Genomic DNA, 26,208 nt, shown 5'->3' on the forward strand with positions numbered 1-26,208 from the left:
CGAGTGGGCGTGGCAGTGGTGACCCCATTAACATGCCCAAGCACAAGCCCAAACCCAAGCCCAAAAAGCTTACGCTGCACTCTATATATGGGCTGCAGTTGGCCGAGGATTGCCCCCGGTTCCTCCGTCGTTTCCTTTGCCATTCTCCGTTTCTCTGCTTTCTCCGTATTCTCCCTGCACTTCCCCTGCTTTTCCGGAAGAGGAAGAGCCAGAAGCTGGGGGGGGAGGGGGGGGTCAGGCGGAAAGGGGCAAAAACAGAAGCAGAAGCAATAAGCGAAATGTGCAGTCAACAATAGTCCGCCTGTCCACCGTGTTCGGGTCTCTTCTGAATATGAGTGTGTGTGTGTCGAAGTACAGTGATGCCTCAAAAGAAAAGAAAAATGTTCGATCATCGAAAACTTTTATACTTTGGTAAACATCGTTCATGAGTTTTGATATTCTATTGTTGAAGCCTTAAACTTTTAAGTGGGGTTTGCAAACCATCGAAAAGGGAATCAACATTTAAATCTCAATGAGATTAATTCGAGAAGATATAATACTACATGATATGTTGAGATGTGCCGAATTTATTACATTTTATATATCTATTTTTCTTGTAACATTTATTAGGGTTTAATAAGCTGGGATAAGGATGGTATAAAAAAGCATGCTTCTACTATTTTTAGTCAACTGTAATTGATTAATATAACTGCAATCAGAGAACTTTTTCTGTGAATAGTAAACTATAAGGTTTTGGTGACCCCAATTTCCAAAAAAAATTTTCTTTTGGGGATAGTTAACTCAAAGGAGCTCGTGTATTTATTTTTTGATGACATTATCAGTAAGTATTACGCTGATTAGGAAGGTATAAAACAGCTTTATCCAACTATTTTAAGATTTCTAGATGGGATTTGGTGACCCCAATTTTGTTTGAAAATTACTTTCTTCTGTGAACAGTTTACTCCGCTGTTATTATGAACACTTAGACATGAAATCCCCTTAGCCAGCGACCACTGTACTTGGCTGTGTGTGCGAGAGGTCCAACATGTTGTTGTTGCATGCTCGTTGTCGTCGCAACACCAACACACACAAGTTGGCAGACCGTGTGTATACGTATAGGGCGATTCGCAGCTGTAGTTGTTGGCCGGGTCGCTGTTCAGTTGAGTGACTGATAAGTTCAGTCGGCGTTCGTTTGGCGCCGAGAACGGTTATCGCGTCTAATCGAATTTGGCTTAAAGTTCGCAGCAAATAATCAGGCGAGAGTAGGAGCCAGGGAAATTCGCTGGGAAACAACCAGTGGATGCGGTAAAGCGTCGAAATTCCAACGAAATATGTGTGATTGCACCATCGTTACTTTTTTTCTGTGCTCGAGTGTTAAGCCCGGCAAGTGAACCAGTTTTGCCTTTGCGGTTTTTATCACCCCGGATTCCAGACTCCGGACTTCTGGAGGTATGCAATGAATTTCGCCTGCAGTGGGTAAGCCGCTTCTTAGCTGTTGCTCGTATAACTAGTCTGCCAACTGTGTGTCCTGCCAACTATATAGTTGGATATCCCTGTTCCGGCGAATGCTTGTTCAATTATGTAAGGTGGAATTCATGACTGCACAGCCTGTTACCAGGCGACGGCCATAAAAATCCAGGGGACCTGCTATTTACGGGGCGGGTTCTGTCCTGGCGAATATAATAAATGGTAATGCAAGGGAAGGCTAGGGTTGAAATTGAAATACACATGTTGGCTGATTCGGAACGCTGAGGTCTTCAGAGCTGCAATTAAGAATTATTTTGCTTAATATTATTTTTCATACCACCTCTAGATTAGCTTTTTTTTTTGATTAAGGTCCTTGCATTTTTCATTTCTCCAAGTGATTGTGAAAAGGTCACAAATATTTTATCAACTTGCGAAAACAAAGCCTTAAATATTTTAGTAACTCTCAATCAATCTCTATTAAGCGATTATATTCGAAATACTTGGTACAAGGATTGATTTCTCATTTTGTTTTGTGAAATACTAATTTTTGGTAAAGGTTTTATATAGTAAATATTTTGAATATAATTGAAGGGACCTTCTACCAATTTAGCCAGCCCCAACTGCTAAAGTTACATATAACTCATTGATTAAAACGAAACTTCTGGGTTTCGGTAATTCTAACGGAATGATTTCCAATTAGTCCTTAATTACCATTACATTTTGGGCTTATCCCATACGTGTTGTGGCAGTCCCCGATAATTGGCGACCTCAGCGAATAACCCTAATGCCACCCCCTCTTAACCCACTGTGTATGTGTGCCATTACTTAACACCTACAAGCTGCCGCCAGTCGGCACGCCATTACACTATTACAGCAAAGGCAATAGCAATGGCAACAAAACGGGGAAGTACGAATAAAAGCGCGGAGAAAACGGGGGCCGACGGCTTTGAACTACCCCCAAAAGACTTTAACCTCGCTGAAGAACGAGAGGCGAGAGACCCATATTAGTCATGCCCAGACCGACGGCCTCACGCCCCCCCCCCATTCGGAGACCCCCAGTCGAATAGAGGAGAACAGACCCAAACTGAAACGAACCCACACCTACATTTCCCCCATTGTTATTGCATGCTAATTCTCTTCTCTCAGTGCCCCACTCGAATTCTCGTTTCTTTCACATTATTGCTTTTGGCTTTTGCCTTTCAAGAAGTCATTTTCCTGCGACTGCCTGAAAGTATGCAGTGGAAGAGGTCTAATCGCATTTGGCACACGGGGAACAAAAATATATACCATCTATAGAGCCACAAAACTGTGTATACCAGAAATGCAGTCACAGCTAGTAATCCTTTCTTTCTATCCAACATTTAACTCATGTAGTTTGTTCATTTTTCATACACTGGTCCTTCGAGCCGGATTCGATTTTTACCATCTTAATATGAGTCACAAAACTGTGACATACCAAAAAGAGTATACCAGAAATGCAGTCACAACTAGTGATCCTTTCTTTCTAACCATGTAATTAACTCATGTAGGTTGTTAATTTTTCATAAATTGGTCCTTCGAGCCGGATTCGATTTTTAACGATTCTTACCATCCTAATATGTATTTTTTGCGCTCAGTGTACTGTTCGCTGATGGGGGTGAACGGATCGGGGCTGCTTGGTCAGCATCGTCGGTGCTCCACTTTTGCGGCCAGACAAAGAAAAGTCACCTGTTCTTTGCTACCACCCTGCCTGCTGCCCCTTTTTGCAGTTGGCCCAAATTCGTTCGTCGACAAGTTTGAATGAGTCAGCTCAACTTGGTTACAATGCACAATGTATAATGCATAATGAGAGGGAGAGTGGCGAAATCTGATTCACTGCCAGCAGCAACGAGGTCCTTTCCCCCGGCCCCAATCCTCCCATATCCTTTGCACTGTCTGTGTCATTGACGCTTATCAAAAGCCACCGATCAAAGGCAGCGTTTTGTTTCCATTTTGCTGTTTCTGCTTCTCGCCTCCACCTGTCTCCCTCAGCTTTCCACCGCCGATAAGCATCGTAGAATCGGAATACCCATGGAAACCGCACAGTGGTCTATAAATGGTAATGGATTTGCATTATACGTTTTATGTTGACAATGAATGCCTTCAAAACGGGTTTCTGCTGAAATCTCCAGAGCTTCAAATGCAATCAATTTAAAAGCAAAGAAGACGTTTGGATTTTTATTTGTGTTTGGCCCGTTCTATAATAGTTACGATCCCATCACCACTGTCACCTGTCTGCCCTCAGACTGTTTGCCCTTCTCTTTCCTTCAGTCTGGCCATTCTCTTGCCTCAGTGGCCACATCCTTTAAATACATACATCTATGCACGTCCATTGAACATCCTCATTGAATTTATTCTCATTGGCGTCTGGTTTTTTCTCCAGCTCTGTTAATCTTCACTACCCATCACCCACCACCCACTATTCACTATTCCCTAGCCAAACCATCAACCCTCACCCCAAATGACAAACAGTTTAGCTGGGAACGATGAGCAACGAGCGGGCATTAATAACTTTTTGTTGTATTTTAAGTTGGCTTTTCGTGCAGAGAAAGAAAACTTCTGCTGACTTGGGGACTAGTGTTATTGATTAATCATTTTTTTAAAGGCAAAACTTAAAAAGTTGGTCCTTCGAGCCGGATTATCTCTAGTATTTTTTTGTTTAGTATTAAAGTACACTAAGGAAAAGTATTATAAGATTGTTTTCTGTGCAGCCAACACTAAACGGCCGCCGCCGTCTTTTGGATGCCACTTTTTGGGGTCGCAAACCCCCCTTTTCCTTTGGTCCCCTTTTTTGTGCGCCTCTTCTTGGACAATTTATGAGGTCAATGAAATGCTTTTCCCGCCTGCTGAGCGCCTCCCGCCGCTCGCAGTGGGAAATTCTGCCGGCAACGACAGCGGCGACGTCGCCCAGCGTCTCCAGCCGACGACCCCCCTTCGCCACCAAAAGCCCCCCACCCCTGGGCCACCAATGTCATTGGGGGCAATGTGTCTAAAGGCTTTTTCCCACTGCCTTTGGCCGCAGGCCATGAGCCATTTTCAGCCGAAGTTGCCAATTCACAGAGGGTGAAGAAAAATGTTTGAAGCCTAGAAACAAAAGAAGAAAAAAAATGGGCATTGAAATTATTTAAAATTAAAAGAGATTAGGAAATTGTTGAGTAATATAGTTGTATATCTCAGTTATAGGTGTAAGCAGTAGTGTTTATTATAATAAATATTCTCTTTATCAGTTCATTGATGTCCAACTCAATAAATGCAAGGAATTCTTAAGTTTCCCCAGTAAAGACAGCGACTAAACTAAAGTTATTGAGATCGAAGTCTGGGTCCTGTATGCTGTAAAGATTTTGCAAATGTTTATTTAATGTTCGGCCAGACAAAGTTTTGTTTTCTTACTCCAATTTTTCCTTTCATAGTTTGCCCAGAACAGCAAAGTTTCACTGGAAAGGCAAGAAATTGGGGGATGGGCTGGTGGAAAAGTGGTGGAAAAAGTGTGGGTTGCTCGGGGTCTTTTATATATCGCCGGGAGAACGGTTCTTTAAGCTGTTTGCCAAAGTTGCGCGTTTATGCTGACATCCTTGTCGCCTTCGTGCACCCTCCACCACTTTCTGGCGCTGATTCCATCGATTTTCGATGCTCCATCTGATCGGGGAAGGAATGACTGTGTTAAAGGCCATCGAGTAGCTTTAAGTGGTGGAAATCAGCAAAAGGGGGTTTCCCGAAAATACCCAACGTTTTGCCTTTCCTTTGGGACCAATTGCTGGCTGCCTAAAGTCAGTTTTAATCTCACAAACAGGGGATATTTTCAGCCCACCAAACTACGATTGAAAAACCTCTAAAGAAAAAGGTATTATTGTCCATACTGAAAATAATTTTGGCAGGTAAATTTAAAATAAGGAGTGCCATACCTCTCAGAGCTCGGAAATAAAATCCCAATCGATTTGTATTCAAACCAGATAACTATAAAATTTTACCAATCTTTGCAAAAAAAGATGAAACCCCTTATAAAAAATGCGAAATTTGGTAAAAAAATAAATTTCCCAAAAAGTGATAGGGATCATTAGTATAGGTAACAAGCTGATCAAAACTGTCGCTCTTTTAGCTGTACGCCTTGATTTGACCAAACTACGATTGAAGAACTGGAAACAAAAATCCGACTGAAGTCGGAATCCCATTTTTTCGCCCTAAAAATTCAGTTTTTTGGCTGCTACAAAGAAAATAAACGTCAGATCGAGGAATGTTATACCTCGTTGACCTCGTAATTTAAATTGCAATCCATTGGCATTCAAACCTGGAAATTCTTCATTTTTGTCATTTTTCGCAAAAATAGATGATGTAACCCCTTACAAAAAATGGAAAAATCGGTAAAAAAAAACATTTCCCGGAAAGTGATGGGGATTGTTAGCATTGGTTGTCAGCTGCTCAAAACAGTCGGACTTTTTGCTGTACGCCTTGATTTGGCTGAACTACGATGTAAAAACTGCAAAAAAGTACGTATTTTATGACTGAAATCCGAACTCCCATTTTCAGCCATAAAAAATCAGTCTTTTGGGTGGCATAATGCAACCACTAGTCCGAATGAGGAATGTTATACCTCGTTGAGCTCGTAATTAAAATTCCAATCGACTGGCTTCTAAACCAAGAAATTTTTTATTTTACCCATTTTTCGCAAAAAAAACATGATACAAAAAATGAAAAAATTTGTCTAAAAGTAAATTTCCCGGAAAGTGATGGGGATTTTTAGCATAGGTTGTCAGCTGCTCAAAACAGTCGGTCTTTTAGATGTACGCCTTTATTTGACCAAACTACGATTGAAAAACTGCACGTCGGAAACCGAAATTTTGATATGATTCAGCTTATGCACTTTACAAAACATATCTGAAACCAAATTTTATTAAATCAAAGATCTGGTAATTTATTCTCCGAAATAAACAAACAAGTATTTTAATTTAATTATAGTCTCCATATCAATTTATATGGAAATCAAATTGATGAACCTCATATTTCCATTTGAGTAATTAATGCGTACATGTACATATGATACATGTTTGTATCAATTAGGGGACTTGAAGTACAAACTAAAATAATGTGAAGTATGTGTAACAATTGTATTGTGTATGTGCAACTAATTGGAATGAATGCAGTATTGGTTGGCAGAATTATGAGAATTTGTTGCATCGTCAACAAAAAAAGGAAACACAACATGTGCATTGTACATGAATCGGGTTTTTTTCTAATAAAGTGTTTTACAACCAAGGGAAACTTTTATAATTGCGGGGGAAAATACTTTTAAAATGCAGTAAAGCCAGCTTTCATGGACATTTCGTATTTATTTATGAGCCTTTCGAGTGAGTTTCAATGGTGTTTGGTTTAATTAAACCGCGCATGTACTTATATTTACAACTAATTGCATTTAATTTACCACTGTTTGTGTCAAATATGATTTTGATTAATTCTATTAAAATTAATCAAGGGAATTTCGAACATATTTGCATGGCTTGCGGTGGGCATTATGACTAATTAATTAGTTGCATGTTTGCATTCAAATTTCAAGCCCCAGGACTTTGCACATATTTGCGAGTATAATCCTTTGGAAATCGGGTGAATTATTCATGCATATATGGTATAGCCCAGGTACTTGGCCTTAGGTTTTCACCTTTTTCGAGCTTTTATTCACTTTTTTATCACAACTTGACACTGATGAGTGCACTCATTTGTATTCATTGCCCCTGAATCTATGGGAAAATTACGAAAAATTGCTGCTAAACGTTTTAAATTTAGAATCGCGCCAGCAGAAGGTCAAATGTGGGACGGTGGGTGGGGTTTCAAGGTTATCGGGGGGTTGGTTGGATTTGTTGGATTTGTTGGGTGATTGCGGAAAAGGGCGCTGACAAGTTTATTAAAAACTACGTCAACATTGGAATGGGTATTTGTGTGTTCGTGTTTGGGCCTGACGTTGAAATGGCTTTAATCGCATTGCCAAACCAATGACAAACACTGGCTAAAAATATCGATGCCCCTTGAGGATTACCCATTGAGGAAATTAAATACCTACACCCAAAAAAAAACAGAAAGTTAAGATTTAATATCGATTGCATTAAAAGTACACCACAGGCAGTATTAAAATTAAAGTATAGGTTCAAGACAAAATATTATTATATAATATATTAATGATAAAGGCATATTAAAGAGTCTAGAATTTGTAAACCAATTAATTTCAATTTAATACTTTGGATAGTATTAATATAATACTCATCTTATCGATACTCAACAACAGTTGCTTTTCTATGACTATTTTTGTCTACATCTAGTTTAAGTCCTTGACTTAAATCACCGAATGAAAATTCTAGGAAGCCATCAAATCAAGAAGCTTTTATGGCATTGTTTATTCACTCAGTGAGTGAAAGTTAGAGTGAATATTTTAGGGATTGCGTTCGATTCAAGCCGTTCAAACATTTGCTTAGATGAACATCAAACAATTCCCTTTGATTCGCCATCGGACTGCCGTGAGTATTGTACACTATATATCCGCATGACGATGAATAATGCACCGAATTCATTTCGACTCGCAACTCCCCAATCAATATGCATCCCCCACAGGACCAATCCCACTTTTTTTTCGCACTGCCCCAATAACCAGAACAAACTGCAGAATAAAAGTTCCCATACCCATGCACCCCCCCCCCCAAAAAAAAAAAAAGAAAAAAAACTTTATACCAGGCAGCTGCAATAATCATGTTTGCGTCAGGATGTGTGTGTTTATATACACATACTCGTACATACATATATATATATATGTAGTTCAAGGATGCTCGAGTTTTATGTCCTATTTCTTTTTTTTTTTTTGGCCCCAGAAAATCGAGGGAGTAAAGGAAATATTGTCTTTTGTGCATTAAAATGAAAGGTAGCAATTGCTTTTGTGTTCTCGGAAAATCTGAAATAACAGAATCCAAGTCCTCAGTTACTTAAAATCACAAAATATTATGCTCTTCAAGGGATATATGAGCTCTTATTGGTTTTTGGTTAGGGTTTTAGAGAGAGATTCGATGAAGTCATAGAGCTTGGTTGCAACAATGGATTTTAGTTGATATTTACTTTGGTCCTGCGTCATCTGAGTGACACAATTTAGTTTACAAAGGGAAACTACTATTGTTTGGCTTAATAATGTTTCGGGGAAACTCATTAAACTCATGGTCTTAATAAGGCTACATTTATGAGCTTGTTCAGTCTTACAACACAAGAAATTCCCATAATTTTTAGTAGGATTTTATTAATTTCACTTCAAGGCTTTAATTGTTATAAATATAGGACACAAGCCAATTCGAAATTGCCATAGTACACAATCCACAGCGTAAGAATATTGGCACTGAATATTTAATGGCGAATTTCCCGGAATTACATGACAACCCTGGATGGCCGTGTCTTTAAATATTCATCAATAGTTGATGTTATTATTTCACTTCCGGTTCGCTTGCGGCTGCCACGCGGTTCAATGAACTGTTGACACGGAATACAGCCCCTTTTTTTCCCACCGACCTCCCTCTCTGTCTCGCTCTTGCCGCGCATCTGTCCCGCTCGCTCGCACTGGCGAATAATTCGCTGGCAATGCAGACACGTATTGCCTCATATATATTTAGTTTGGCTTATTTTTTCCAAATGATTCCCCAATGATTGATGGGGCCCAACGCGAGCCACAGTAAAAGCCAAGTGATATGTGATTGCAACCGTTTTGCTGTAGTTATTCCTGCACTGTAAGAAACTCTACTAGGTTTTTCGGGATCCCAAGAAATAAGGAAATGTATAATCTACGTTTGTTGAGTAAAGCTCAAAATATGTTGCATTTTTTAAAATAATTTATTCACCTTTGACAAAGAAAAGGTTAACAATGATTTAAATAGAACGTTTACTGTAAATACCGCTCTGGTGACGCTATAATTCCCAACCAGTTCTAGCGTCCCTTTTTGTGTGTTGCCATAATGTCGAGAGTTAGACTTGTTGAACTCCAAGCCGACATGACCTCGATGGCTAAAACTTCTCCCTAATTCAAAATATAATAAATAAATATAAGGGCAAGCTTTGTTAATATTTATGAATTGTGATAATTGGCATTGGATGTTTTTTTTCCAGTGCAACATTGTTGCCATAAGCAATTATGAAAAGCCACGCCGAGAAAGAAATCGTGCCAACGGCCTTCTAATGTGTGTCTCTCATTTTGCTCTTGTTCTTTCTTCCTTAGCTGGTGCTCCATTTAAAGGATATTCCATGCCGATGCCGGGCTCCTGCCGGAATAAATAGCATCGAGGAGCGACACTGGAAAACGGTTACGGAATGGATGCGCGCCGGCAGAAACGACTTGGCCCAGCGCCAATTGCATCCTTCGAAAAGTCATTCGAGGACAATGCCACGACAAATGCACCGCAGCAGGAGCAACAGCATCAGCATCAGCATCCTGGCCATGCGGCGGTGAGTCCTTCAGCCTAGTTACCGAACACCCTACAACAGGGTACAGTGTAGCCCTCCTACTGCAAAAAAATATGTATTTAACATACATATATTCATTGAATATAGCCATTACAGCTTTAAATTTTAAAAATATATAATAATAAATAAAACGTTGTCTCAAAATATGGAAGGTAAAATTCATTAGGCACCTGACACCTGATTGCTTTTTTATTTTATAAAAGTTTCCCATTTAAAAAATATAAAAAGGGTTGTGTGAAAATATGGCAGAAGTAATTTTTTATTTTATAAAATTGAATATACCCATTACAGCTTTAAATTTTAAAAATATATATTAATAAAGAAAAGGTTGTGTCAAAATATGGAAGGAAAAATTCATTAGGTCTTAAGATAACTTATTTGTTTTTATATTTTATAAAAGTTTTTTTTTATAAAAGTTTTAAATTTTAAAAACATAAAAAATGGTTTCTTAAAATTATGAAAGAAACAATTCATAAGCCAAAAATGAAATAAGACCAATTTTTTTTTTTTATTTAAAAATAGTCTATAAAACCCAGAGAAAAAGATTCTACACCTAAACAATATATTATGAACATATATAATATTAAGACCTGTTTGTGTTGCCAACACCTTTTAAAACAAATCCATTTAGTGAGTCAAAGATCAAGCAAGTGTCATAAGGCCGTAAGTGTTTCAGATACAACTTTTCCTAGACGAGCCACTTATCGAGGGACCACCGTAGCTGTTACTAGCTCATGGCACATGCACATAATGCACAGGGCTTAAATTAATTAACCAAAACATGAAATCAACTAAAGCGTTACGGGGCCCTGTAAGCTTGGCCAAAGCTTTCCGCTCTCCAAAAAATGGGTGTATAAAAGGGGGTGGCAGTGGGGAGGGGGGGGGGGGGGGCATAGGGGTGCAAAGGTTTGGGGCTGTATGCCGCTATCATGCAAATGGCCACTTAAAAGGCAGGCCGTCAGGCCAAACGCTTGTGGCTAATAAACAGAATGAACCTTAAGCGACAGAAAGCAGCAGAAACATTGAAACAACCAAAACAACCAAAATTTTGCAGCTATATCTGGAGACACGCGTCGCAGATCGGCGGCTGAAGACCCGTGAATTATGGCCCGACTTTCTCAAGTGCTGCAAGTAAAGTTATTTAACCAAAGGCAAAAGGGACGAAAGGCGAAATGGGGGAACAGCGGGGGAAAAGGACATAGGACCAGGCAACAAGAAGATGTCCTTGATTTATACACTTGAAAATGGGAGACTCAGTTTGTTAACTGAATTATTGTTTCAGCTTTCCCCATTATCTGCATTTATTCATTTAATGATACTGTTGTTAAGATTTCGGAATTTTACTATGTTAGTTCTATCCAAGTTTCCAATGCAATGCAACAATTAAAAGCAAATTTTTAAGACATAAATAAAAAAATTTAGAAAATATTATAAGACATATATTTTTAAAATTTGTTTCTTTATGTTAAGTTAAGTTATTAAGCTAGTTAAGCTAAGGTATTATTTTTATCAATTGATTAAATTATCTAAGCTTTTCAATAGTTTGCTTGTGCAAATTAATTGAGCTAATTCTTCAACGGATATGATAACATTTTCGGTGTTAATCCCAAGGTGTACCCATTTATTTGTCCGCCGGTGTATTCCCCATCGCAGTCGCACCCACACACACATGCCAAGTTGACTCTTGAAGCTTCGCAGGCGCCACAGCTGAGTCCTTTGAGCTTTCCGGCCTCTCTTTGCCCGTACCCCCAACCCCCTCTTGCCGCTACTTTCCTCCGGCAAAGCTTTCGAAGCGAATTGAAGCGAGAGAGAAAGAGAGGGGGGGGAGAGGAGAGGCAAAGGAAAACGGCGAAGCTTTCGTCGCATTCCCATTCACATTTAACGCTAGCATACTTTTCGGGGCAGTTCGACGCTGGCGCTGCGTGCGTGCGGTCCAACGGTAAACGGTGCTCCTGAGAGCGAGTGAGAGCGAGAGAGAGAGAGAGCGCGTGTGTGTGTGCCAGCCAGCCAGCCAGCCAGTCAGTCAGTCAGACGGAGACAGCACTAGCCGTGAGCTGAAGTGAGCAGCCAGCAGATAAATCAAAAAACGAATGATAGAAGGCAATCGCAAATAAGGAGCAGAAATCACACTTGCTGGCATTTAGCATTCAAACTTTTTTTTCCTGTGCAAATTGATGCCAAATTAATAAGGACAAGTAATACACACACGCACGCACACGTGGAGAGGACTTTTTGGGACCGCGGTGAGTGTGTGCGGCTGTGTGTGTGAACAACAAACAGAAAGCAAAGCACGCGGCTCTCTCTTATCCACTTTCTTCTTCTCTCCCCCCCCCCCCCCCCCCTCCACTTCTCGCTGGCTCGCTCTCTTTTCCTTAAGTTGCTTTTTATTTAACTTTTAATTAATTTAATCACACATTTGTGTGACAGCCTCTCTGCTGGCTCTTCTCTCCCTCTCTATCTCTCTCTTTTGCCTTCTCTTTCGTCTCCTCCTGCACCTCTTTCGCCCCTCTTCCCGTTTCCCATTCGTATGCCCAGAATTATGTTACGATTTGTCCCAAAACACTTGCCCATATTTTCTGCCTTGCCTTCCAAAAAAAAAAAAACGAAGAAATATACCGTATTTTCTCTTCTGTACACCACAAAAACAAAAGGCCAACATTTTGGGAGAGGGGTTTTTTTTGGGGGTTTCGGAGTTTTGGGAAGTTTTGGTTGGTGGTTAGAGAAATCACATGTGTTTTGGGGGATATGGTGATATGGTGTTTTTAATGGGGTTGTCAAAAGTTAAAGTTCATGTGTTTTAAGCTTACAAGATACAAGAGATATTTTTAAAGATTATTGGGTTTCAGGGTTCTTAAAGGTAATGGGCTGTGAGGAATTCTTCTTTAAAATATTTCGGTATTGTAGAGCGGTTTTCTGATATTTGGCATTTACAGGCCTACGAGTTCTTAGTAGAGCTTAGAGATTAAAGGATGTTGCGCTGAAGACCTTATAGAATGGGAACCCTAGATGGTGGACCCCTAATTTGCTTGCCGCACAGCATGCTTGGGGCCTTCAATTTCGGAAATCGTTGTATAGCTGCTAGCGCCAACTTTAAATTAATTTGTGGCCCCAAGGTCCCGCAGCGACAATAAACGATACACCCCATACCAAGCCCCCGCATTCAGGCGCCATGTGTCAATCATCCAGCCCCGAGCAACTATATATCTATATATATGTATGTCTCCGCTCATCCGCACCGCTCTTTATCACCATTTCCAACCAACCCGAACCCCAACCCCAACCCCAAACCCCACTTTTTGCGTGTGAAAGGATTTCTCCTTGAGCGCTTTTAATGCGAGTGCAGCAGCACCACAGGAAAAACTGCAGCTATAGCTGCTAGGGTGGTGGCATTGCGAAAAACCCCCGTCTGTTGCTCCAGTAAACTTAGGACCCCGACCCCCCCTCAAACAGCTTGAAAACTTAAAGCCCGCTAATGGCGTTAGCCAAAGACTTTGGGCCCCGAGACAAGAAAGGCGACAAATAAAGTCAACCGGCTGCTGGAAGTTATTATCTCGTACCTCCGATTAGGAGTTATTTAAACCAGTTTTAAGGAAGGAGGAAACTGCCAACTGAGGAAAGGAATTGCCGTTCCCATGGGGACACATTTTTAAAGGAAACCCGTTGTATTCTAAATTAATGTTAGCTAAAAATCAAATATGAAATACCGATAACGTGAACTGGAACTTAATAACTAAAGATATATATAAGATATAATAATAATAGAGATGATAGGGATATGCAATTAATGTTATGTAAAAATCATAAGATATGAAATACCAAAAACGGGAACTAGAACTCAAGAACTAAAGATATGTATAAGATATACTAATAGATAAGATATAACATACAAGATCTTAAGCTAAAATCTAAGAGATATGCAAGTTAAGTTACATGGTAGTAGGACTACCGAGGCATGCCTATAGAAAACAGAAATTACTTTAAACGCGATAGGTCATTGCTTATAAGTGGCCTGAATAATTCCTAATATAAATACCCATTTGTCATTTCATTACCGGGAAAATTGCCAAAGGGCAAGGTATCTGCTCTTTGAGTTCCTGGGATTCCGGCCAGATGGTCAAAGCACGCCCAAAAGCAATTTCGAGACCCCGTGCAGGTCACGCTTTAATGCAATACCAAAGTCAAAACCCTTAAATTATGATCGCGGCCAATAACAAGAAAGCCTCAAGGTCATGAAAACCCAGAGGACAAGGAAAATCATCGTTTCATTTAAAATGCACATGTGGGGTATAAGCAAAAATGAAAAGCGAAACGATGGAAAATCCGCAGAGAAATCGCCGCGGGCCAGCTCCCCAATACATAGAATGTATGTATATAGAGGAAACTGTGTCAAAAGCGTTTGATTTCAATTTGCGAAATGCAATCCGAGGGGAGATTTAGTGGGTGGTGGCGAAAGTTAGCCCCCCAATCGCAATGAGCCAGCGGATTTCCATTCTACTGGGTTTTCCCCCGGGTTGTCCGTAATCTAATGTAATGTAGGGGGTCCTCCCTTGAAATCCCAGCGGTAAACAATTAGGTTTCAAACTTGACGCATTCCATGTCCCTGAATTGTAGATATAATGCACAGATACAAAAGGTATATGCACTTACTGGTTACATTTTAATAGACTTATAGCCATGAGCTCGATTTCTATCCAAGCTTTTATGATAACAGCAAATAGCCGAATAAGTAAAGTTCTATACAATCTTCTTTGTATAAAGAGCTTTATGTGTCAGTTTGCATAAATTTGCAACTATGTAAATTGCGGACAACACTTTTGGGCCAACGTTTTAATCTGCAATATAGTTGCAGAAACCAAACAAACCAACCAAAGTACGAGCCCAGCTGAACAAAGTGTCAATTGTTGTTGCAACTAAATGTCAAAACGCACTTTTTGACAACTCAAGGTGACAGTTTGTACAGATTTTGGGAACTTTGTATATTGCAGGACAGCCTTTGGCAATTTGTGGTCTACTAAAATAACTTAGAAATGTGTGAAGGTCCTTCGATAAAGATATTTATTAGATCTATAGGATTGTATAAGGTTATCAAGTAGTAAGAAAAGTAAGCCAAGAAATCATTTTATCTATTTTTCTATCATTAATGCTTAAGATATTTTTACATAATTAATTATTCTATTTTAACTAATGCTTATTTTAACATTACTTCTTTATTATATTGTTTAAATAAGATGTTTTTGTATTTTTCTTTTTAGATGATGGAGCAAAGTGTGCGAAACCAGACAACGATGTCGGCGACGACGAATCGCAATAGAACCGCCGGCGGCATAGAAGCACCCAGCATAGCCGCATCCACATCCGCAAGTGCAAGTGCAGCCACCTCCGCATCCGCATCTGCAGCATCCGCATCCGCATCCGCAGCACCTGCAGCATCCGCATCCACCTCCTCTTCCTCGTCATCATCGGTTTCATCGGCCACTTGCTCGGCCACGATTGTCCAGGCAAAACAGCGACCTCCGCCGCTGAAAACGGCGACGACAACGGTGACCACCACTTTGGTGAGCAGCAGCGAGGGCGGTCAGCCCATACCACCCACCGCCCATCCAGGTGGCGGCCCGGGGGGCAGTGGTGCGGGCGCGGGCGCTGGGGGTGGTACTTATCGCGGTGCCACCCTGACCACGCCCTCAACGCCCCGCATCGAGCTGAGTCGCGCCTCCAGTTCGTCGCATCACGAGGAGGACAGCCGGGAAAGCAGTCCGGAAAATGTATTCGAGCAGGTGGGTCCAAGGATAACGAACTCCCACTTCAGGTGGGGCATAAGGTATAAGCCCAAGAATACTTAGACCCCCCTATTTAATCAGAGCTTAAGAATAATTTCTTTTATAGCCTGGAGGTGCTTTAACCTCAAAGAAAGATCAGCTAGTTCCTAATTAAAGAATATGCTTCCAATTCAAAGGGATGAGTCCTTTTCCAGTTTCAAGCAATATTACTCCTTGAAACCCTATTAAGGCAAGGCATTACACTGAAATTCGAGAACCCCTAGAATTCACGGGCTTATACCTTATGTCACACGTTGTCAAACAAATTGATATCTTTCCATCACTTGTGGGTGGTTAGGGTTTAAGTTCTCGGTGGGCGAGGTATCATCTGGTGCTAATTATGTTGTACTTTGCTCTTGTTTGCTTCTTTTTGGATTTGTGTACCTGTTTTTGTCGCTTTTTCCATTTAAACATCAATCAATCTATCCTAACCATTCATCGATACGTATATCATCGTATATATATGTGAACATCTGTCTCTTTCTCTGTCTGTAACACTCTGTGATGCGCTCGCTACCCCTTGCACACACACACCCCCTCTTTAACCCCTGACCTATAACCTAAAACACGTACCTACCTACAATCCGAAAAAAAAAAACAAAAACCGAACCACAAAACGAATCCTGCACACAAATTGGCTGTTGATTTGTTGATTTCGTTTCTGTTTTCTGTTTTCGACTTTTTGCTCCACTCCCTTAACCACCGTGCATGCTTCTTAACCCCCATCCTCACCTGACCTGACCTCCGTCTAATCCCCAACGAATAAACCAAATCGAAAAACAAAAAATCAAAACAAACAAACTATCGCTCTGACAAAACGAACTGCTCGACTCGATGTGTGTGTGTACTGGCTGGTTTATGTGGTTGAACTAATGCTCTGAAGGTCGGCACTGGCACCCTACAGGAAACGATTGGCCTTGGCTTTCGGGAGGATGGCGCCCTCGAGCTGCGCAGCTCCACCGAGGAGCTGTACTTCATGGATGCCGAGCAGAAGAAGGAGGAGCAGGAGCGGATCCAGCAGCAGCAGCAGCAGGTGAGAGCAGTGGATTGCAAGAATCGAAAAAATTCGAAAAAATGATCGAAACTTATCGAACTTCACTCGATAAACACACAATCCGTTCGATAGGAACAGCCGATTAGGTAGATAACAGATAACTTGATCGGGATAACAAGAAATCAAACATTTCTGTATCGCTTAGGTAGATAAAAAATAATCTTATTGAAAATTTCAGTATCGATACTTATCGAAAATCACACGATAAATACACAAACCATTCGATAAGAAAAGCCGATTGAGTAGATAAATAAATGTTGCGATTGATAAAAATCGATATTTGTAAAGACATCTACTACCCGCAGCGATAACTATCTATATTCCCACGATAAATACAAATTAAGTTGCTTTTTTTAGATGGTAAAATATTTTAAACGATTGCGGTATTTCTAACCACCAGGTATTAAACCCGTACTTTAGCTAGCAAAGTAATTTTGAGGCACCTCAATTATTAACCAAAGACCTTAAAAGATTTAACAACGTTGGTTTACCGCCTCCTTCCGTCGCTTTTAAAAAAATAACGATTCTATTAAACACATTCGCGAGAAGGAAGCTCGTTATTTTTTCAAGTTGCTTCGACATTTCCTATTAAACAAGCGGATGGGCGTGACATTGACGGGGCAAAGAGGTCTGGGGTTCAGGGGAAAAGGGGAACCGGATGGGAGACAGTAACCGCATCGCAAGTTGAATTAATAATGCAAAATTGCATTCGAGTGGCTGGGAAGTGCAGCAGCAGTGGTGCCATCAACGGAAATGGGCGGGCGGATGGACGAGTAAGCACCGAGTGACAGCTGACAAGCGTAGCCACCCGACAAAAACCCATAGACCCCCAAAGACCCCATCCCCTGCACTTTTCCACTGCAGCCTCAATTTCCTTTCCCCAGTTGCGATTGTTTGGCAAAAGTTTAGTCCTCCACTCGGGCAAAAGTTTGTGGGAATTATTTACCCCCCGGACGAGTCAGTTTTCCCCGGGAGAAATGAGTAACTCTGTCAGCTGGGCGAGAGGCGTCCAACTTATCAATTTCTGGTTGGAAAAGCCCGGGGAGATGAGGTGAAGGCTCCTGGTTAATTGCAAAAAGTTGCAATTGATTAGTCGGACGCGTGACTGCGTTAATTGAGCCCCAAGGAAAGCTGTAATTAACTGAAGGCCGTTGCTAAAGGGCGTTTCGTATAAAATATCATCGATATTAAACTAATTATCTCCAATTATTAGGGATCTGAAATCTCTAAATGGTTTTGAAACCATTTAAAAGGCGCCAGAAAGTATGCTTCGAAAAGCATGCAGCATTTATCCAAGGGATTTTGCTATGAAGAATATATTGTAGCATACTTTTAGACAGTGGTTTTAGACTTTACATATAGTTAACAACATCTTAAAAGAGTGGGATAATTAACTCTTAGATTAGGAGAAACAAAACCCTTTAAAAACAAAAAAAAAGGGTAAAAGGACTACAAAAACTTTTGCTAATTAATTAGTTAGCAGTAGCAGGTCGAACGAAAAATCTGAAAACCTGTCTAATACGGTCCATTCCCCAACGGCAGCCGAAATGCAATTCCATCTCCATTTCCCTGTTTTCACCATTTTCCACTGGCGCTTCTTTTCTTTGTGCTGCCCGCTCTGTTTGCCTTGGTTGATTGGCAGCCGCGGGAAGTGAGTCCAGATTGAAGTGCCGCGATTGACGTGGAGCCGAATGGAATCCCATGATTGCCAGCGGACCAGTGTCCGCTTCTATTTCCTCTTTTCAATGTGTGCATTGCGGAAAATGGGGAAATGGTTCCCCTATCCAGTGCACTCTGCCTAACTCAATTTTCGATTTTAGATCTTCATTTAATGTCCATTCCACATATGTTCACAAGACTAAGTCTGAGATAACTATTGTGTACATAGACTTTAAATTTACTCCCAGATTTTTGGTATATTTTCAATTAACCTAAGGAAATACCACTTTTAAATATCACTGATAAGTTGGTTGTTAATTTATTTTGATCTACAGAATAGTTGTGTTCCCATTGTAGTGTTCTAACCTTCGTATTTTTTAATTCTATGCCAATATTGCACAATCTTCTATATTTCCATCCTGTATTTATTGTCACTCTAACGTTTGACAGACTTCTCCTGTCTTCGCCACCATTCCTTTCCAGTCCAGAAATCATCTTTATTAGATACTGTAATATATTTGATATACTATCTACTTTAGAAATTCTCTTCTTATTTAATTTCAACAGCCCCCGACCTCAGGGGCTTCAAGTAATATCCTTTCTCTTCACCGTAGTCTCACTTTTCTGGTTTATTGCTTACTGCAGCGTTTGAAATTTCACGTCAAGATTATAAATCATGGTACACAATATACGCAGGTATTTCATTAAGTTGAAGTGACATGGTCTCCCGCCACTACCACTCCTTGTGCCACTGCATCCTTTGACGACCGTGTCCCCCTCTCTCTCCACTCTCCACTCTATTCGCAGGCCAAGCGCTCGTCGCCGCACATCTTCAAGTTCGACGACCACCAGAGCTACCTGCAGCAGCACCAGCGCAAGGATTCGGCCAGCTCGGAGGTGGCCGCCCTGCTCTGCATCTCGGGTCGCACCAGCCGCATCTCCAGCGTGGGCAGCCAGGGATCGGCGGTGAGTCGCCTCTCGGCGATATCGGGTGTCTCGCGCTCGCCCTCGCCGCATCGCATGCTGCTGGAGACCTCCTTCTGTGGCCCCAAACCCGTCGAGCTTGGTGCCGGTACTACCGGTGTTGTCAGTGGTGGCGGTGGTGGTGCCAGTGGTGCCTCCACGGCAGCCAGTTCCGCCCACAGTCAGTCGGCGGCGGAGGGAATGCCGGGTGCCGGAACAGTGGCGGCAAATGCTGCACTATTGGAGCAACTCCTCTTGGCCCGAAAACATGATCCCACCCAGGCGGTTCTCGCCGAGGGCATCAAGGTCCTGCCCCCGGCTCCAACGGCAGCCACTTCAAGTCGCAGTCGGAGCAGGCAAACAGCCAGTTCGATGGCCAACGGCGAAAGGATGGCAGAGAAGGAGCCCAAGACGAAGCCCACAATTGGCGCCCAACGCAGGAGCACCAAGAGTCCGGGTCAAATGGTCGTGGGCAAGACGGCCAGCGGCACGGAATACATAAGGATTAATCTGCGGCCGGATCACATGTACAGTGACAAGGGCATCGCCTCCAATGAGCGGGTGGTGGAGGCACCCAATCAACTGGCACCGGTTTACTCCAAGCCCGCCTCGCTGAGTTTGCAGGGTGGACCCATCGAGGAGCATCGCCTGACCCCCACGGCGAGTCCCAAGCCAGGCCGACGACTGACCAGTCGCTCACCCTCGCCCGCAACTGGCGGAGGAGCCGGAGGAGGAACAGTCTCCCGCAAGAGCTCCTTCAGCTCGCTCTTCCGTCTGGGCAAGGACTCACCGGATTCGCCCAGGGAAACGGCTCGTTCGCGTAGCAAAAGCAAAGAGCGACCCGCCACCGCTTCGGGTGGATTGGGCGGAGAACGTGGTGGCGGCGGAGGAGGAGGAGGAGGCGGTGGCTCCCAGAATGTGACTCCCAGCAAGCAAAAGTCCGTGCTGGCCATCTTCAAGCCAGGAAAGAGGGGTAGCCAGAGCAGCAAGAGCTCATCGCCGATAGAGTCCAGTGTGGAGCCAGTGCCACCGCCACCACCACCAGCACCCGGATCGGGATCTGGATCGGCCAATCGCAGTCGCACCCCTGCCGGATCTCGGCCAGGAAGTCGCCTGCGCTACTACGATGAGCCCGTGGAGGGGGTCATCCATATACCGCTGCACACGCCGCCCGAGGAGCGGGAGGCACGGACCCTGCTGCAGGGCATCCAACAGCTGACCCATGCGGCCCAGGCCAGCATGGATCCATCGCCGCTGCCCACCCACCGAGCTCCACCGCCCGCCTCCGCCCAACCGGTGGTGGCCTCCAGTACCCAAATTACGACCACCCAATTGGCGGCCGCAGCGGCTGCACTGCGTCCGGTGGCCCAGAGGAGGGTGGCCCAACGACCCGATCTGGATGCCATACAATCGCTGCCCAGCCAGGAGGATCCGCCCGGGATGGGTGCCTCGGGGGAGGAGCAGGCGCTACAGCCGGCGGAGCAGGCCAACTGGAGCCTGGAGGTGCAGCGGCACAGTTCGCAGGACTCGCAGGAGACGACGGCCGAGTCGGTGGGCTCGGTGGTCAGTGCCCGGGCCGCCAATCTCGCCCAGCAGCGGGAGCAGGCGGCGGCGGCGGCGGCCATGCAGCGATTGCCCTCGGTGGAGAGCACCCAGAGTGCCTGCGAGCCGAGACTGGTGCACACGGTGGCCACCGTGAATCCAGCTCCCAATCCGGATGCGGAGGCGGCGGCCAAGGAGCGAAGGCGCCTGCTGTTCGCCACTCGCCTGGGCTCCGGCAGCCAGGAGCAGCTCTTCTCCACCCAGTTCAGTATTTCGAAGACCGAGAGCCAGTCCAGCCAGCTGTCGGAGCAGGTGGAGCACTCTGGGTCCGAGACAACGACAGAGGGATTGCAGCGCCAGGGAACCGTGATCCGGAGAGTGGAGGCGACCTCCTCCTCCTCCACCGGACCTCCGCCGCCGCCACCGCGGGGCGTTTACAGTTCGGAGGAGGAGCAGGGCGGCAGCGGCGGAGGAGGAGGAGCCGGTGCGGTGGTGATGCGCTCCAAGCACAAATCGCGGCCCAGTTCGGAGGACGAGGCTGCTCCGGCGACGGCGGCTCCAGCGGATTTGCGCCACTCCCGCTACCTGGAGAACTTCGATGTGCGCCGCAAGCTGCACGAGAATCTCACGGAGGCGGAGTTGGGTCGGATGGCAGAGTTGCCAGGTGGTCAGGTGCCCATACCCAGGAAGCCCAAGCGACAGAGTGTTGCGGAGTCAAGACGTAAGTGATCCTGATCACCCCATCTCTGATTCTGTCTATCATTTTGAGACCTCCTTCTTTCAGGTGAAACCACTAGCTACAGTTCTGGCACTGCCACGCCCACCACTCCCACACCCACCGCAGTGGGTAGTGTGGCTCCAGCTAGGCAGCCACCGAGCTCAGTGACCACTCCCACAAACTCAGGAGTTCCAGTGACCACGCCACCCGCCGCCGCTGCCGCTGCTCAAGCTTCCACTTCCTTTGCGGCTTCGCCGGGCACCACCTTCTATGAGCCACCCAGCACTTCCTACAGGGATCCTCACGGCACTGGCCATAGGGAACCACCAAGCACTTCCTTCAGGGATCAAGTCATCACTTGTCGTCACGATCCCCTGACCTCCAGCACTCCGGATCCCATGGCAATGACGTCCCCGCCATCGGAACGTCGTCACTCGCAGTCGACGGATGAGCATGAGCCCGTCGAGTCCTCGGAGAGCGAACGGGACTCGGACATGGCCGGTAGCTCCTCGGTGACCACGGCCGTACCGGCGGGCGGCGAGGCGGGCGGTCGGCGGCACCACAACTTTCCGCGCAACGTGTGTGTCATCGAGGAGCACGAGAGCACGGGTCTGGTGTCCCAGGAGTCCTTCGAGGATGAGCTGCCCTACATACCCACCACGCTGCCCGAGGAGCGGGCCCAGGGTGTGCCCATCATCCCCATGCGAGAGCGGGCCAACATGGAGCTCAAGACATGTCCGGTGGACAGGCCGAGATCCACCACGCCGTTGAATCCCTCACATCTCGAGGAGTATTGCACGGGGATAATGACGCCGCAGGAGGTGACACCCGGTGGTGGTCATCAGGAGATCGATGGGGGAGGCGGAGCAGGAGGAGGAGGAGGAGGAGTCACCGCGGGTGGAGGAGGAGTCACCACCGGCACTGCCGGAGCAGGGGCTCCAGTGCGTGGTGAGAAGCTGAGGATCAGCTTACCCCGCAAGGAGTCCCTCGGCAAGGAGCGCATCCAGAACACCAAGTCGCCGCGTCGCGTGTCCAACACCAGTGGCAAGACCTGGTTCGAGTTCGCCGAGGAGGGTCTGCGGGCCAACAACAATCTGGAGCGCAAGGACTCCGCCAAGCAGCTGTTCCCGGTGGTCACACCACCAGCACCAGCACCAGCAGCACCACCACCACTGGCTGCTCCCTCGCATCTGGAGGAGCCGAAGCCGAAGGCGTCGACCCAGCGCAAGCTCTCCGGCCATTGGATTGACTTTGAGAACATACCCGAGAAGCGGAAGCCTGCCAAGCGGATCACCACCTTGCCCAAGGAGACGCTGACGAGCAGTGTGGCCGCCACGGCCACCACCAGTTCCTCCTCCGCCTGCGGCAGTGGCCACCATCGATCCGGCACTGGAGCCGGCACTGGCCACCACCATCACCACCAGCATCATCAGCAGCCAGCGAAATCGCATCAGGATGGGGGCGACAAGTTGCACTACAACTATGTGAAGCCGGAGGATTGCCAGTGCGAGTGCCACGAGGCGGAGCGCGGCGAATCCTCGACAGCAACGGCCGGCGGCGGAGATACCAGCACGGAGACGGGCACTGGAACGGGCACGGGCACGGGCAGTGAGTCCCTGGCCTCCGTGGAGCTACTGCAGCAGGGTGAGGACATGTTGCCACTGCTCGAACCCGACACCTCGGCCGAGGGCAGGTGAGTGGATCGAAAGTGATGGCAATCCTTTGGGTTACCTAACCCTTGATCTCTTAATCTTAACAGGATTTACGGGGACGAGGAGCAGGCGCCTCTGGTCCGTCACAGTGGCAAGGGCCTGTCCAATCCCAGGGTGGTAGGTTGACTCCTCATCGAGAAACTCCCCCACCCATTTCTAATCACCTCTCGATTGCAGACCCAACACGATGAGTTCCCACGCCGGGATGATGGTTCAAGTCCTCGTAATCGCAGGTTCCCCGACCGAAAGTAAACGTCTTCTCTTCTTTGGTTCTTTGGTTCGAACTGGAACGGTTCTTCATAGATCTTCAGGGTAGCTAAGCCGGTAATCTATCTCTATGTAAGTCGAGTCACTAAACTAAGGGCCAGCCTTTTGCTCCTGGCCTATATCCTTAATGTACCTCAAGCAGAGTGGTTGTTATACGTGCAGAAGCCGAGGGACACTGATCGCTAGACAATGATGCGTATTACCTTTCGACTCGATTAGCTAAAAACCAAATAAAACTCTAAATGGAATATACTTAAAGAAAAAAAAAAAAACAAGATAATATGCATACGATACTCGGTACTACAATACATACATATACATATACATATATAGCTCATGAATGTACATGGTTAGGGTAATTTTTTTGATAGCAACAATTACAACACTCACTCTACATATATAGCAATCCTGACGGACCGAAGGGTCCATTTCCCTAGAAACTTTTCGCTGGCAATTTTTACTATATGTGATCTCAGACAAAGTGTTATACATGCATACGAGGCATTCGGATTCTCTAGCTGTAAGTCGGTGTATTTGTGTGTAGTTTGTTAACTAGCTCAGACAAATCCGGAATTCCGAATCCCTAGAGTCCAGAAACCAGAATCCAGAATACCTAGGCTTAGTCACTAATCTCTTCTATAACGGTGTCTGTGTCCGTTTCTATGCGTGCGTCTGTGTGTGTGTGTTTTGGAGATCCATATCTCTCTGTAGCACCATCCTCCCGATTTCGACCCATATCCCTAGAAGTCTCACGATGAGACACATTAAACGATCTATGAACGAGTTGTAATCGTTTTCAGTTGGTCAAAATACAAAAAATAAACACAAAAAGTAGCCTGATTCATATATAGCCTTTAGTTGAGTTCGAAGCGTTAGTTAGTTAGTCAGCCCCGATTTTGCCGGGTGTGTTGTAAATACATAAGTCTAAACTAGATTACAGTATTCGATACAAAAGGGATTTTGATGTTGACATGTTTTTTTTTGCGGTCCAAAGAAATTCCGCCAAAAGTTTGTGAACTTTTAAATGCTTATATTATATACGGGAATATAATTATAAAGCCAACAAACTGCCAGCACACACACACTTGCCATATGAGAAGTTCCTCCTTTGTTTTTGTTTCGGGGGTAACCGGTTTGGTGACCCCGTTCGGTTTATGCGCCCCAAACATCACGGTACGAATACGATCTATGAGCTAGCTTCAAAGGAACAGTCCGGGTAACCGAAAGATATTTCCTTTTACTCACTCTCATGCGGAATCGAACGAAATGCAAAAAACACCCTCTAGCTAGCCTTTGAAATTCCTAAATACTTTATTGAACTTAGCGGACAACGGACATTCATTAAATTGAAGCAAAATCAAGCAAATAAAATTTAAATTAATATTAATGCATCTTAAGGAAATCTTATAGGTAAATTATACAATACATAAACAACATTGAAAATGTGCGAGGCGAGGTCAGGATAAATGGGAGCTTGAATCAGAGAACTGTACGAGTTTATCGAAAGAATTTCATAGCCCCCAAATAGTCCCCATAAGGTATTACGTAACGAAAACCTTTTTTGTATTTTTTTTTTGGTAGCAGAAGTGGTGAAGCACAAAATGCACTCGAGACATATATACGATATATAGGCGTAATGACGAATTCAAGCAAGATCTTAACAAATTGTACAATAATTTCCACAATACATTTATGTGAGGATAATATATATATTCATATATACAAATCTATATGTATATGCATTTACACATAGGTTGCGTTCCAGTTTCCGAATCTTGTTCTCTATACTTTTTAAAATCGTTTTCGAATAAACTTTTTTTGTATAACTTAGACAAACCACGAAAAATTGTTGTTAAAAAATGCATTTACATTACAAAAAGATAAGCGAGTTGAGCGTTTTAATAAGCAAAAGGAAAATGAAAAATTGTTACCACAAATTTATGCATTCATACGAAAAGGAAAAAAAACCAGATGGTTTAAGCAAAAGGAAATAAATTATAAAATATATATATGTATGCACTTTCATTATTTAACGATTTCATATAGGCGAAAATGATGATTATGATGAGGAGCGCAGGCAGAACATTAATTGAAAACTATTCATTAAAGTGACAAAAACATACTTAAACAAACTGTGTGTGCCGTTTTATCTTGGGCCTTGTTTCGGATATCATCGGGGTTTATCGATTCGCGCCCGCTAGCATGCGACTTGGACATGAGAATTGGACTCTTATCGCAATCTGAGGCTTAAACGGCCCACCGTTGGCAATCGATCATGATTACGACGGCTATTTAACATGCATATAGGGCTCAGCCGTAAAGCAGCTTCGCGATTTCAGATAAAAACTGCACGACCACGTCAAACGGTGACGAACTCCTTTTTAGATCCGCCCCCCTAAATACAAAAGGTAAGCGTACAATTTTGCATGTATTTTCTTTTTTAAAAATTGAACTTTACATTTATATGTAGTTCTGGTTATGAAACAAACTTTTGTTTTTGTGAAAAAAAAAATATTTTTTCTTATATTAATTCGCGTT

At 44.1% G+C, this 26,208-nt stretch overlaps 1 protein-coding gene across 6 annotated transcripts; it reads left to right on the plus strand.

The window, feature by feature from the left end:
• The first annotated feature begins 1,194 nt into the window (after positions 1-1,194).
• Positions 1,195-25,779, plus strand: LOC119555934 (pneumococcal serine-rich repeat protein). Of its 6 annotated transcripts, none has more exons than XM_037867635.1 (8): positions 1,195-1,455; positions 9,695-9,921; positions 15,192-15,713; positions 16,639-16,788; positions 19,276-21,694; positions 21,758-23,384; positions 23,451-23,520; positions 23,581-25,779. In XM_037867635.1, exons 2-8 carry the CDS (start codon positions 9,787-9,789, stop codon positions 23,653-23,655), a joined length of 4,998 nt encoding a protein of 1,665 aa, XP_037723563.1. In that variant the 5' UTR covers positions 1,195-1,455; positions 9,695-9,786; the 3' UTR covers positions 23,656-25,779. The 6 variants fall into 6 exon arrangements, with proteins under 6 accessions (XP_037723563.1, XP_037723562.1, XP_037723564.1 ...); XM_037867634.1 differs by having other exon boundaries at positions 1,195-1,428; XM_037867636.1 differs by having other exon boundaries at positions 1,195-1,428; positions 16,660-16,788.
• The last annotated feature ends 429 nt before the right edge of the window (positions 25,780-26,208 follow it).

Source organism: Drosophila subpulchrella, chromosome X (genome assembly GCF_014743375.2).
Source record: "Drosophila subpulchrella strain 33 F10 #4 breed RU33 chromosome X, RU_Dsub_v1.1 Primary Assembly, whole genome shotgun sequence".
NCBI lineage: Eukaryota > Metazoa > Arthropoda > Insecta > Diptera > Drosophilidae > Drosophila > Drosophila subpulchrella.

Coding starts and splice junctions, on each gene's coding strand:
- LOC119555934 (XM_037867635.1), top strand. CDS start 9,787: ATGGATGCGCGCCGGCAGAAACGACTTGGCCCAGCGCCAATTGCATCC. Junction 16,789..19,275: donor TCCAGCAGCAGCAGCAGCAG/GTGAGAGCAGTG, acceptor CTCTATTCGCAG/GCCAAGCGCTCGTCGCCGCA. Junction 21,695..21,757: donor GAGTGTTGCGGAGTCAAGAC/GTAAGTGATCCT, acceptor TCCTTCTTTCAG/GTGAAACCACTAGCTACAGT.